The sequence below is a fragment of the Mauremys reevesii genome, linkage group 23, assembly GCF_016161935.1.
Source record: "Mauremys reevesii isolate NIE-2019 linkage group 23, ASM1616193v1, whole genome shotgun sequence".
Lineage (NCBI taxonomy): Eukaryota > Metazoa > Chordata > Testudines > Geoemydidae > Mauremys > Mauremys reevesii.
The window spans coordinates 5,279,689-5,292,304 of NC_052645.1; the positions used below are offsets into that span (position 1 = coordinate 5,279,689).

The window sequence follows — 12,616 nt, forward strand, 5'->3', positions numbered from 1 at the left end:
TGTGGGCCAAAAAGTTGCTTGATCATTCCCTCCAACCTCTCAATTGACTCTAGGTGCTGCTTCCATGACATTCTTCACCAGATGGTCCATCTTTAGAGGCTGCCCCAGAGCCTCTCCCTCTGTTATAAGATCTGAGTTTGACCACTCAAAGTCACCCAGAATAAAAATAAGTTTTATTTAAAGGTAGATCAATTCTAACTGACCCAGCTCCTCCCCACTCACTTTGTTTAATAATTAAAAAAAATAAAAATAAAGAAGTATTTCAAAAAACTGAGCTTGGCCTTTTAAAAGTTAGTTTCTGATGCTCAGTTTCCCCCCATATAAAAAGTTTTGTTAGCAGTCACATCTAGAATGCACAGCAGGTAGAGAATGGTGAATGTAAAAGAAATATGAACCTTTCATACAGGCTATCAATCTGGAAGTTCATAAAGCCTATGGTACTTCCCACCAGCAATGAACCTGGAACTCCATTTGGAAGTCATCTTTCATTATCACTGGCATTTAAAATTTACTATCAGTTGCTATCGTGCTATGAAAGTTAATTTCTGGCACTAATTTTTTACCCATACAAACTCTTTGTTAAGCAGAAGCTCTTTACCTGTGACTTTACTGAACTCTTCCAATATGTTTTCCTTGGTCTTGTTCTTTGGAATTGATCCAACAAACAGTCTGTTGTTCGCCACAGAGATGCACACTCCAAGGTGTTTCCCAGGACGGATTTCATAGTTGTCACACTGGGGAATATGAAGAGATGCCACTAGTATATTTCAGTTTTAACTCCTTAATTCAATATGGATCAAAAGGATAGATAGCCAAAATTATTAACTTAACATCTCTATTAGGGAATTTTATATCACACACACACAATTTTAGATTTTATATTGTAATAGAAATCATGCTATATTGGCCAGAATTCGTGAGCTTACTGAAAAGTTCTGAAAAGCCACAAGACAAAGCTATATTTTGATAGCATTTCTTTCCACATTGCCCTTCATATGCTGCTTTTCTTCTTAGGCCAAAAGAAATTTTTTCCTGCACCTGGAAAGTATCCTGAATATTGTGGCTGCCACCAGAATACACACACCAGTTATATTAGCCTGATGTGAAACAGAATCAAATCAATTAAATTATGAAACAGTCTTGAGGGTGCAAACACAACAACATAAGGTTGGGAGTTGCAGCATACGTGCATTTAACTTACGCTAATTCAACTATACGCGCTCGGCAGAAAAAAGAAAAATCATAAGATATCTGTGAATAGTGCTGGCAATTCCACCCAATGAGCATATGCCCCGGAGTGAGCATAAGTTGGGAGACGTGAATCTGCTGTTCCCTCAGTCGGTCTCAGTTCCCATGTGCCTCTCAGTGTGAGCATCTCACCTCCCTGAGTGCGATTCTAGTGTTCAAAGATACATATTTTTTGTACAACACGGCCCCTAAATGCAAGCCAACTACTTCATCTGGTGCTCAACCGAAGCAATAGTGATCGTTCCAACGCTGGAGGAAAAACTGGCTGTGTTGGACTTATTGGGAGACAGTATGTCGGTCTCCAACATGGCGCGTAAATATGGCCGCAACGAATCTAGCATCCGTACCATCAAGATTCGAGAGAGAGAAATTAGTCAAGCCGTGGCATCAAGTGCTCCAATAACTGCTAAGGTGACGAGCCAGGTGTGTGATAAGACTTTAGTGAAGACTGAAAAGGCATTAAACTTATGGCTGGAAGACATGAACCGTAAACGAGTGCCTATCAATGGCAACGCGTTGTGAGAAAAGGCTCCTAGCCTCTACGTGCTGTTCAAACCTCCTGCCGAAGACGGACAGCCTTCTGATGAGAAGGAATTCAAAGCCAGCCAAAGTTGGCTTAACAGTTTTAGGAACTGCTTCAACTTCAAAAACGTGCAGACTACTGGTGAAGCTGCATCTTCCAATGAAGAGGCAGCAAAAGCCTACCCTGAACAATTAAAGAAAATCATAGAAGAAAAGGGCTATCTTCCGGAACAAGTTTTTAATGCTGACGAGACTGGGTATTTTTTTCCAGAAGAGTCCAACCACACTTACATTTCAAAATCAGAAAGACAAGCCTCTAGCTTCAAAGCAGCTAAAGACCGTGTGACTGTGTTGTTTTGTGGCAATGCGGCTGGACATTTAATAAAGCTAGGCTTGCTCTACAGGGCTGCAAATCCCCGTGCCCTAAAAGGCAAGAACAAAAGTCTCCTGCCTGTGTTCTGGCAATCAAATAAAAAGGCTTGGGTGATGGCAGCATTATTTCTGGATTGGCTGCACAAGTGTGTCATTCCAGAAGTCAAGCGGTACCTCGAAGAGAAAGGACTTGACTTTAAAGTGTTACTAATCGTAGACAATAGTCCTGGCCACCCTATGGCACTCTGGTTTGCATATAATGATGTTGAAGTCACCTTTCTCCCCCCCCAATACCACCTCCATCCTCTCGACCAAGGTGTGATTCGCTGTTTCAAGGCCACGTACATGAGGCTTACATTCTCACAGATATGTAGCACTATGGATGCTGATCCCAATCTTAATGTGATGGAGTGTTGGAAATCCTTCAACATTGCCAACTGCATCACTTATATTAAACAGGCAATGGATGCAATCAAGCCTGAACATTCAATGCATGTTGGCAAAACTTATGGAAAAAAATGTCAATGATTTTAAGGGTTTCCCAACCATTGACAAAGAAGTGAAACGCACTGTTCAGGTGGCCAGTCAAGTGGGTGGTGATGGCTTTGTCGATATCCTTGAGGAAGAAATTGAAGAATTAATTGAGGGCCACAGAGAAACATTGACTAATGAAGAGTTAGAGGAACTGATAAAATCATCTACAGAAAACGCAGATGACAACAGGAAGAGCCAGCAAGTTGAAATCTTCATAAATTTGTTGAAGTGTTCCAAGCAGCGAAACACCTGCATGATTTAATTTCTGAATATGACCCCTCTATGGAACGAAGCCTCAAAATCACATAGTATTACGGACTATTTGAGACTGTATCAAGAAATGTTTGAGCAGCTCAAATGACAACAGCGACAGTTGCTGATCACGTTGTTCAAGAAACAACCACCAGCAGCAGAGCAGCCTACGCAATCAACTTCTTGAGCTGAACCAGAGAGGGGAAGGGGACACTCCCCATGAGCCTGCACAGCACAAGGGTCAAGTCCCAGGGAGGGACAGGGTCCCAGACATGTGGACAGAGGTGCTCCAGGCCCTTTAAAAACCTTGCCCTCATAGGCCAAAGAGACCTGCCCTGGAGTGGAGGATGCAATGCCAAGATGGCTGCCAGGTGGATCTTGATGGAAGATGGGACTACCCTTTAAGCTTGAGATGCAACAAGTAGTCCAAGACATCCTGCAGCTAGGCCTGAAGATGCTGCTCCAAAGCCCAGCATGCGAACTGCTTCCACTTTGCCAGGTAGAGCGCCCTGAGGGCTTTCTGCTGCCCGACAAAACCTGCTGGACCAAAACCAAGCATGCCTGTTCTGCGCTTAGCCATGCAAGGGCCACGCTGTCAGGTTCGGATGCAGCGGGTTGCCATGGTTCTGAAAAAGCAAGTCCAGCTGAAGAGGCAGGGAAGAGGGGTAACTGCCGAAAGATCCAACAGCATGCTGAACCAGTGCTGATGGGGCCATGAGGATAACCCTTGCTCTGCCCTGCTTGACTTTCACCAGGACTCTGTGGATTAACAGCACCGGTGGAAAGGCATACATGAGCACCCCCAACCAAAGGTGGAGGCTGTTCAGACCCTGGATGGAAAAGAACTTGTAGCACTTCCTGTTCTGTCTGGACACAAACAAGTCCACCTGGGGAGTTCCCCACCTTTGGGAGATTATGTCAACCACGGGGATGGAGAGACCATTCATGGAGAGATGAGACAGTCCTATAGATCTGATCTGCCAGGAGGTTCCTGGAGCTGGGTAGGTGAGCAACAACCAGATGGATGGTATGCTGCACGCAGAAGTCCCAAAGGCTGAGCACCTCCTGACAAAGGGTTGAGGATCTGGTACCTCCCTGCCTGCTGATGTAATACATTGTGGCTGTATTGTCCATCAGGACCTGCACCACTTTGCCTCTCAAGTGGGGCAAGAACGCCTGGCAGGCCAGAGGACTGCCCTAAGCACCCTCACATTGATATGGTGGGCTAAGTTATCCTGCAGCCAGCAGCCCTGTGTGTGAAGTTCACCCCAAATCCAATGAGTCAGAGACCAGGGTTAGAAATGGGGACAGAACTGCGAAGGGGATCACCTGGAGCACCGATCAGAGAGCCAACCACGCAGCGCAGAGACAGTATGATGTGGTTCGGTACTCTGACCATCCAGTGCAGAGCATGTTTGTTTGGGGTATAGACCGAGGCCAGCCACACTTGGAGAGGCCGTAGATCTAGCTGAGAGTGAGAAACCACGTACGTGCAAGTGGCCATTTGACCCCACAGGTGTAGGCAGATGTGGCCCGTAGTGAGCAGGTGGTCCCTTATCAGACAAATCAGGGATGACAAGGCCTGAAAGCGTTCTTCTGGAAGGCAGGCCCTGGATCACCTGGAGTCAAGAACTGTTCTGATGTACTCTATGCATTAGACAGGCGTTAACGTTGACTTTTCCATGTTTATCAACAGGTCCAGGTGGCGAGAGGTGGAATGCACCAGTTCGAGGCTTCTCTGTACCTGTTCTGGAGATCTGCCCCCTTGATGAACCAGTCGCTGAGGTACTGAAACAGATAGCTCCCTCAATGTCTGAGGTAAGCCACCACTGGTGCCACACATTTTATGAACACCCTCAGGGCCAAAGGGTAGCGCTGTGAACTGGAAACGGCGCCCTCCCATCATAAACCGGAGGAAACACCTGTGGCCCGGGAATCTAGAAGAGTGGAAATAAGTGTCCTTCAAGTTGAGAGCAGCAAACCAATCTCCTGCATCCAGGGAGGGGATGATAGAAGCCAGGGAAACCATGCAAAACTTCAGTTTCTTGAGAGACTTGTTGAAGCGACGCAGGCCCAGGATGGGTCTGAGGCCCCCTTTTGCCTTTGGTATTAGGAAGTACCAGGAGTAGAACCCTTTTCCTCTCATGCCCCGAGGAACCTCTTCTACTGCCCCCAGGCACAGAAGGTTCTCGACCTCCTGAACAAGTAGGTGCTCATGAGAAGGGTCCATGAAGAGGGACAGGGAAGTTGGGGGTGGAGGGGGAGAGGAGAGGTGGCCATAAATTGCAGGGTATAGCCCCAAAATATTATGTCCAGGACCCGCAATCCGATGTGAGCCACAACTAGGCTGAACAGTAGGGGAGGAGGCCATTAAAGAAAGGTAATGGCCCCTGTTTTTCCCTTTTCATTGGCCAAGGAGACCACTAGCGAGCCAGGGGGAAGGGGGGTATACTCAAAACTAAAAAAAAAAAAAAAAGATACTTAAAACTTTTGGCCAGGACAAGGTACTTATTTTTGACCCATTCTGAGGTGGGAAGGATGGAGGAGAGAGTGTGTTTGCCAGATGGCCTTGGCAATTTTGAGGACCTCATCATTCACCACACAAATCAGGGTAGAGGCCGACAGGACACTGAATAAAGTGTCCACCTGTTCGACCGCCTCCTTCACATCGATGCACAAGTTCTCGGGCACCCACCGGAGCAAGGCCTGGTGGTCCTGAAAAAGTCGGGCATGCTGGCCGTGGAGGGTCCTGCAACCACCTCGTCCAGGGATGAAGGTTATGACTGTCCCACCAGAGGGGGGCCCTGGTCCTCCTCTGTCGGGGAGGGTGGCTTGGGGTGGGGACCACCTCCTGAGTCTCAGCTTCTGGGTGTGTCTCTGGTTCCAAGCTCAGTGCCATCGGTGCCGGTTGCTCTGAGGGAGGAGCCTATGAAAAGGTCCAGTAATTGCTATGAACCCCCCATGCATTCCAACAAGGCCACTGCACGGGCCACTGACCCGGCTGCCATTGCCTTTGCGCTGTCAATGCCGGATCGGTAACCCATTCCTGCCTCTGGGGTCTAGGCAATGGGCTGAAGTGACCCTCTGTTCCAGAGTAACCTCCTTCTGGAGACCACGGAGGGGCTTTAGATGGCCAAGTCTGCCTTGAGACCACCGATAACAGTGACTGGTGCCCTACATGGGGGGGCCAGTACCCACACCATGGAGACCTGTGTCAGTGCCAGAGGGGACCGGAGGCGGGAAGGAGAACATTGCCACGGCATCAGCGATTGGCAATGAGAAGATGACCTGCAGCATGGCAATCGGTGCTGGTAGTAGAGGGAACAGCACCTTCCTCTTGGCGAACTGCATTGGTGCGAAGGTGACAGAGACCGTGGTGCCAGTGACCAACCGCAAGCATCTGCTGGCCTGGACGGAGGCTCCGGTGTGCATCGGTGTGGTGGAGGAGAGCACGCTGTTGTCCCGGGGAAATCTGCGGCGCCCTCTTGGGGAGCCTTCACAGAAGCTTCTGGCACCTGCTGTGCGGGCGGAGGCCTGTGCTCCTTCAATGCCTGGGGAGCATGTGTTGGCATTGGTGCCTGCAAGGAAGATGGTCCAGTACTGCTCACAGGAGTCAGAGGAGGACCTTTTACTGGGCTAACGGCCCCTGCTGGAGAAAGCCAACTGTGGGGTGCCGAGTGAGTGGATGGCCCAAGGCAGTTCCTTTGCCTGCAGTCCCCTGGCTTTTCTTCACTGACACTGGGGAGCCGTGCTTCTGCGTCTTCTTTTTCGGTATTGGTGACAGGGAGTGATGCTGGGAAAAGCCCAGTGCCGGTGTACTTTTTACCGATGCCGAGGTGCTTGGTGACTCATGCCGAGGAGGCGCAGATGGACTCCATAAGGAGAGCCCGGAGCCAAATGTTCCATGCTTTTTGCGGACGAGGCTGAAAGTTCTTGCAGATACAGCACTTGTCTCAAGGCACACATCAAAGACAACTGCCATGAGAGTCACTAACAGGCGCAGGCCTGTTTCAGTCTGTGCAGGGCTTGAAACCAGGAGACTGGGGCACCCCCTGGACTCTTAACTATTAACAGGTACTTAGTATTAAGTACTAAGGATAACTATATACAAGGCCTCAGGGCACAAAGACCAAGGGAGGAAAAACGCTAGTCCTTGTCAAGCAAGGACAGGTGCTCTGACTGACCACCACGGGTGGTAAGAAGGAACTGAGAGGGTGTAGGGCCAGCGGCGCCGGATATACCAGCGCATGGGTGCAGCACTTAAGGGGGCACCACAGCCAAACTTACAGATTGGCAAAAATCTGATGACTGCGCACGCGCACACCTAGAATGGAATTGTAATGAGAAAGAACTCAAAGAACAGTTTATTGAAGGGATTAATATTTGATCCAAATTCATTTGAAAATTTGGTTTCAATACAAATAGAGTGATTCATAATACAATATTTAATAGAAACTTATTAGAAGTTTAAGTGAACTCAGAATCTGTTTTTCAACGGTGTTGATTATGTTTTTGTTTTTTAATTCAAGACTGCTCCCACTGAAGTCATTAAAAAATTCATCACTGATGTTAATGAAAGCAGAATCATACCCTATGATTGAAGCCTACACAAGTCAACATTGTCCCATACTATTTGAAGCTTAATGATCTTAATTCAATCGTAATGGAAACTCAAATCTTTGCTAAAAATAATAGTTAATACCAAGCTCGAAGACTGATTTTTCCCCCCCAATATCTTGCAGAAAGGACATTTTATTTCTCAAAAGCAGGTTTCATGGTTGAATGTATACTTGGCAAAGAGATGAAACACTAATACGGGCAGTCCTCAGACTTGCAATACAATTGGTTCCTGAAAATTGTGTTGTGAGCCAAGATGTCGTAACTCGGAACCGCAATCCACTCCATTGTGGGACCAAGCTTCGTACCGTCAAAATCAATTGTCAAAAGTTGAATTGGGGTGTCAATTCATAAGAAACATAGGTGCTATTTGTCATAAGTTGAACATTGTAAAGTCAAGGCCTGCCTGTACAAACATTGTGGGTTTCAAAATTCTGGATAGGACACACTTTTGAAATTTATATACATACACAATGCACATCTGGGGAAAACATCCATGTGATAAATCGCAGATAACTGTGATAAATCATTCACCAGTGACCCATCACCTGCCCACTAAGCCACAGCCGAGAGTTATTTTAACATTTCCATATCTTGAGCAGCTTCAGAGAGAACTTTGTGGAATTTCTTAAACTAACCTGCCCAAGGAATGTTTTCTCTTGCTTCAAATTACTGTCTCAAGGCCCAGCACAAGAAACAGGAGTGGGCCAACAATGATTTTTAGAAGTATTAACTTCAAAGCTGGACTTTTCATGGCCCCTCAGGGCTATGAATTTCAGCTCCATATTATTGGAAAAGATCAATTATGCATGTCCTGTTGGGAATTTGAGTCCTGGAAGAGCCCAAGATAATCTTATACAGTGATATGTTTGTTCAAATTCTTAGATTATGACTGCTGAGTTCTTTTCAGTGAGGCTAATAAGCTGCCAGTGTTTGCTTGAAACCTCACCCTGTTAACAGGTGTTGATCCTATTAGGAAAGGGGTAAGTGGGTTTTGATGAAGCTGGAGAGAGGCTATACATATATATAGCAGTAGTATTCAATCTTTTCAGCCTGAGGGCCAATCACTCCCCTCCCCCCAAAGTGGGATGAATTCTCTGGCCTGCTCTGCTCCATTTGGACTACTTAGGCAATACAAGGAGAGCAGAAGGCACCTGCAGGTCACCTGCTGAGGATTCACCCAAGAGCGAATAAAACCAAAGCATTCAGTTCCTGTGACTCATATCCTGTAGCCCCAGTACAGAGGATATTATTGGGCTGTGGAGAGGCATGTCATAGGCAAATATACAGCTTCCATTCTAGTTCTCCATAGCTGGCATATAGCCTTTTGGCAACAGCTGTCAATTAGCAGTCTTCACCCTTTCCCTCTTGGGCTGCCCCACATGGTTTTGTGGGGGAGGGGAGTCATCCCTTACTAGGAGTTCCTCTAGGCTCAGGCTGAGTCAATCAAGTATCTATCCCGCTCTCCCTGATGTCAGGAATATAGAGGAAGAGCTGCTATACCTCAGCAGGAAAAGGTAAAGTAGCTGAGTAGAGCTCTCCTGGGACTGCAGAGGAAGCAGTAGGAGACAGTATTCCCACCCACCCCTCTGTAGCGAGAAGGCAGATTTAGACACTTCAATTTAAATGTCACATAGTGAAACTTGATTGCAAACAGCAGCAATGTCACATGAAGTTGCCCTGTGGTCTTATGAGGTTGTCTCTTCAGATGGCCATGTACCGAGGAGGATTAGGTGACAGAAGAAAGGGAGATTGGGGCACTGAGTCTGCCATTTCTCCTGAGGTCTCAGTTCTCTTACTCTGTTCTGGATGTTGCCTGAGCTCCAGAACGAAGTTACTTTTTTAATATGGAATCAAACTGCAGTTTTCTTAACATAGTTGCCCCCAAGGATGACTTGTATGTCCCCATGGCCATAGATTGGATACTATAGGTCTAGATTAGGGCTTAACAGTCCTAAGAGTAGAACTCTAGAAACGGCCAAGTCCAGGGATAAAGTCTGAGCTAATGCGTTCTTTAAAAAATAAATAAATAAAAAATTAAACCCCAGGAAGAGTTTGGATTCTATGTACTGCGGGGAACTGTGTTGACATAACAGGTAGTGAAAGTCACTGCTCACAGGTGTAACCTAGTAACTAATACTTTATTTTTCCTACAACTCTTATATTGTGATACAATTTAGAGGTCCAAGCAGGCTGAAGCCTCATTGTACCAGGACTGTCCCTAGATGCAGAGCCCCAAACCAAACATAACAGGTGGACGAAAAAGCATGTTTGTATCTGTACATAAGGTGTTGGGGCAGCAGAGGGAGTAACAGTATGTTTTAGCACAGACTGGAGGTGTGCACAATTTGTAACCAATCAATGATCACATAGCCACTGTCATATGGCAATTCACTGCATGAACAGCTTTGAGGAGGGATTTTAAAGACGTATGTTACACCTGGTGGAGTAATACTATTAACCTGCTGTGTCCAGAATGAGTTAACTCACCAGTTTAACTGCTTCTTGTGCCGAGTCTTTGCCACAGAAGGTAATAAAAGCATAACCTCTGTTCTGACCAGACAGAGGATCCATCATGAGGCGCAGATCCCAAATTGGACCAGCCTTCTCAAAGAGTGGCACCAATTCATCCTCATACAAGTCTCTGGGAATCTTGCCAACAAAAACCTGGAGAGAAAACAAAACCTCCTTAGAAGCCTTTACAGATTCTGACTTGGAATTGGAATTTTAAATGAAGTTCTCTGGGAATAAACACTGCATGTTTTATGAACTATAGAAGAAACCCCTACTTATGGCTGTAATACCATCTATCCATTATAGACTCATTTCACAATTAGGATATGCCTATATTTAAACTGCTATGCCAGCACAGCTGCAGCTCTAGTGAGTAGCTAAACTGAAGCACTACAGCAACGGGAGCAGTTCTCCTATCCCAGTAGTTAATCCGCCTCCCCTAGAGACAGTAGCTAGGTTGATGGAAGAAATTCTTCCACTGACCTAGCACTATCTGCACTGGGGGACGGGTCAGCTTAACTACGGCAAGCAGGGGCATGGATTTTTCGCACCAATGAAAGGGGTAGCTCGGTCACCTTAACTTTTTAGAGTGAACTTAGCCTTCAGTTTTCCAAGCCATTCACTGTTGGTACAAAGATATTCCATTTTTGGTCTGTCTGGCTTTGCCATTCATAACTAACATGACCAATCCAAACCTAAAACATATCACATAAAACAGAGATTTAAATATGTACTTAACAAGGAAAAACAGAAAACACTACAGGTTTAACATATAAACACAACTGAGGTGATATAGCTATTCACATCTGAACTTCTCCATTTCCTGAGTCTAAACCAGGGGGGGGCCCACATGTGGCTCTTCAGAAGTTAATATGCGGCTCCTTGTATAGGCACCGACTTCGGGGCTGGAGCTATAGGTGCTAACTTTCCAATGTGCGGGGGGGTGCTCACTGCTCAACCCCTGGCTCTGCCACAGGCCCTGCCCGCACTCCACCCCTTCTCATCCCCTCCCCTGAGCCTGTTGTGCCCTCACTCCTTGCCCCCAGAGCCTCCTGCACACCACGAAAGAGCTGATCAGGAGGTGTGGGGAGGGAGGGGGAGGCACTGATTGGCAGGGCTGCCAGTGGGTGGGAGGTGGGGAGCTGCTGATGTATTACTATGGCTCTTTGGCAGTGTACATTGGTAAATTCTGGCTCCTTCTCAGGCTCAGCTTGGCCACCCTAGTCTAAACTGTAGTAGCTTCTGTGGAAAAGAAACAAGTTCTCACCCTTGCTGTACTTGTTGGCTGGTGGATTTTTTGTTGTTAAGATATAAGTTGTAAATATAGACCCATGATAAAACTTACTATTTAGAAAACAACTTTGCAGATTTTTGCTAAATGTAGTGAATGGCAGACGCTTAAACTTAAAATGTTGTTCTTCCTAAACTAAGTTTCAAAATTAAGCCATTTTTCAAAAATTGATTGATTTCCCAAAGTCACTTTTGGACGCATATCAAACAAATTCATTACTCACAGGTGAATGTTATTGAGAGCTCTGAGCATCCGAACACAAGTATTATTATAAAAACGGTTTTGAAGATGCACACAATGTATACCTAAGCAGAGAAGTATCAAGATTTTACCACCAATTTACAGACACTTGTCCACCCAAGTTCTTTTTCAAACAATGGATTTTTAAAAATCAAAGTAGCATGGCTTGAATTTTTTTAAGGCAATTTTAAAAGTACAAGGGTTTAGGAGCAGACCGAAAAACATCAAGTACTCTAGTCACAGGCATACCCACCCTCACATTCTCACAGCCTTTATCTAGACCAAGATTAAAAAAAGACATTGTGCATCACATTAAGTCTAAGTGTGGACAACCTGCTGTTAGCTAAGGCAGTGTACCTTTAAACACATACTAAGTTGATATAATTAAAGGCAAGGCTTAAACTCGATCATCTCAGCATATTAGAGGCAGTGTGTCGTATCTACCTTAAGCTTTTGTCAGTCAGAATGAGCTAGCTAACGTTATACTTTTTAGCCTAGGGTATATGTCTACACAACAGCACAGATAGACATATGCGCACTAGCTCTGCTTCAGCTACCATGCTGAATATAGCAGGATGGCTGCAGTGACCATACCACTATATTTAGCACTCTATATCAGTGTTTCTAAATGCAGCCACAAGGACCTTTTCTTGCCACAGCCTCTCCCAGGGCCACTAGCAGCAGTTGGGCCCTGCCTCCCTCCGGAGACACAAATCCTGGATGTTCACGCAGCTGGTGAATTCCCCACTTTCCCGGGGTAGGGGAGGCAGGCTTCGGCCATGGAGCTTCGGGCTCCATCCACAGTGGCAAGCTCTGGTTCCAGGCTCCAGCCCCCGGCTCACAACCCGTCATGGTCCCTGGGCTCCACTGCCTCCCTGCCCACCTTCCCATCCAGGGCTTAATTTGTCCCATGGTTTGCCGGCGCTGAGTAAGTGTGAAAAGTGATATTAACAAACATACAAATATCACTTTTCACAGCAGAAGACTTAGCTTGCAAGTCTTAGGGGAAAAAAGTGAAACCAAAAA

The 12,616-nt window shown here is 46.2% G+C and overlaps 1 protein-coding gene across 4 annotated transcripts in view; it reads right to left on the reverse strand.

The window, feature by feature from the left end:
- HNRNPR (heterogeneous nuclear ribonucleoprotein R) overlaps window positions 1-12,616 on the reverse strand; it is a 62,240-nt gene that overhangs the window by 17,687 nt on the left and 31,937 nt on the right. For all 4 annotated transcript variants that reach the window (XM_039511615.1, XM_039511616.1, XM_039511618.1 and 1 more), the window contains 2 exons: window positions 10,036-10,212; window positions 599-734 (listed from right to left, as the gene is read on the reverse strand). In XM_039511615.1, coding sequence (XP_039367549.1) covers window positions 599-734; window positions 10,036-10,212 — 313 coding nt within the window. The remainder of the gene's footprint in view (window positions 1-598; window positions 735-10,035; window positions 10,213-12,616) is intronic.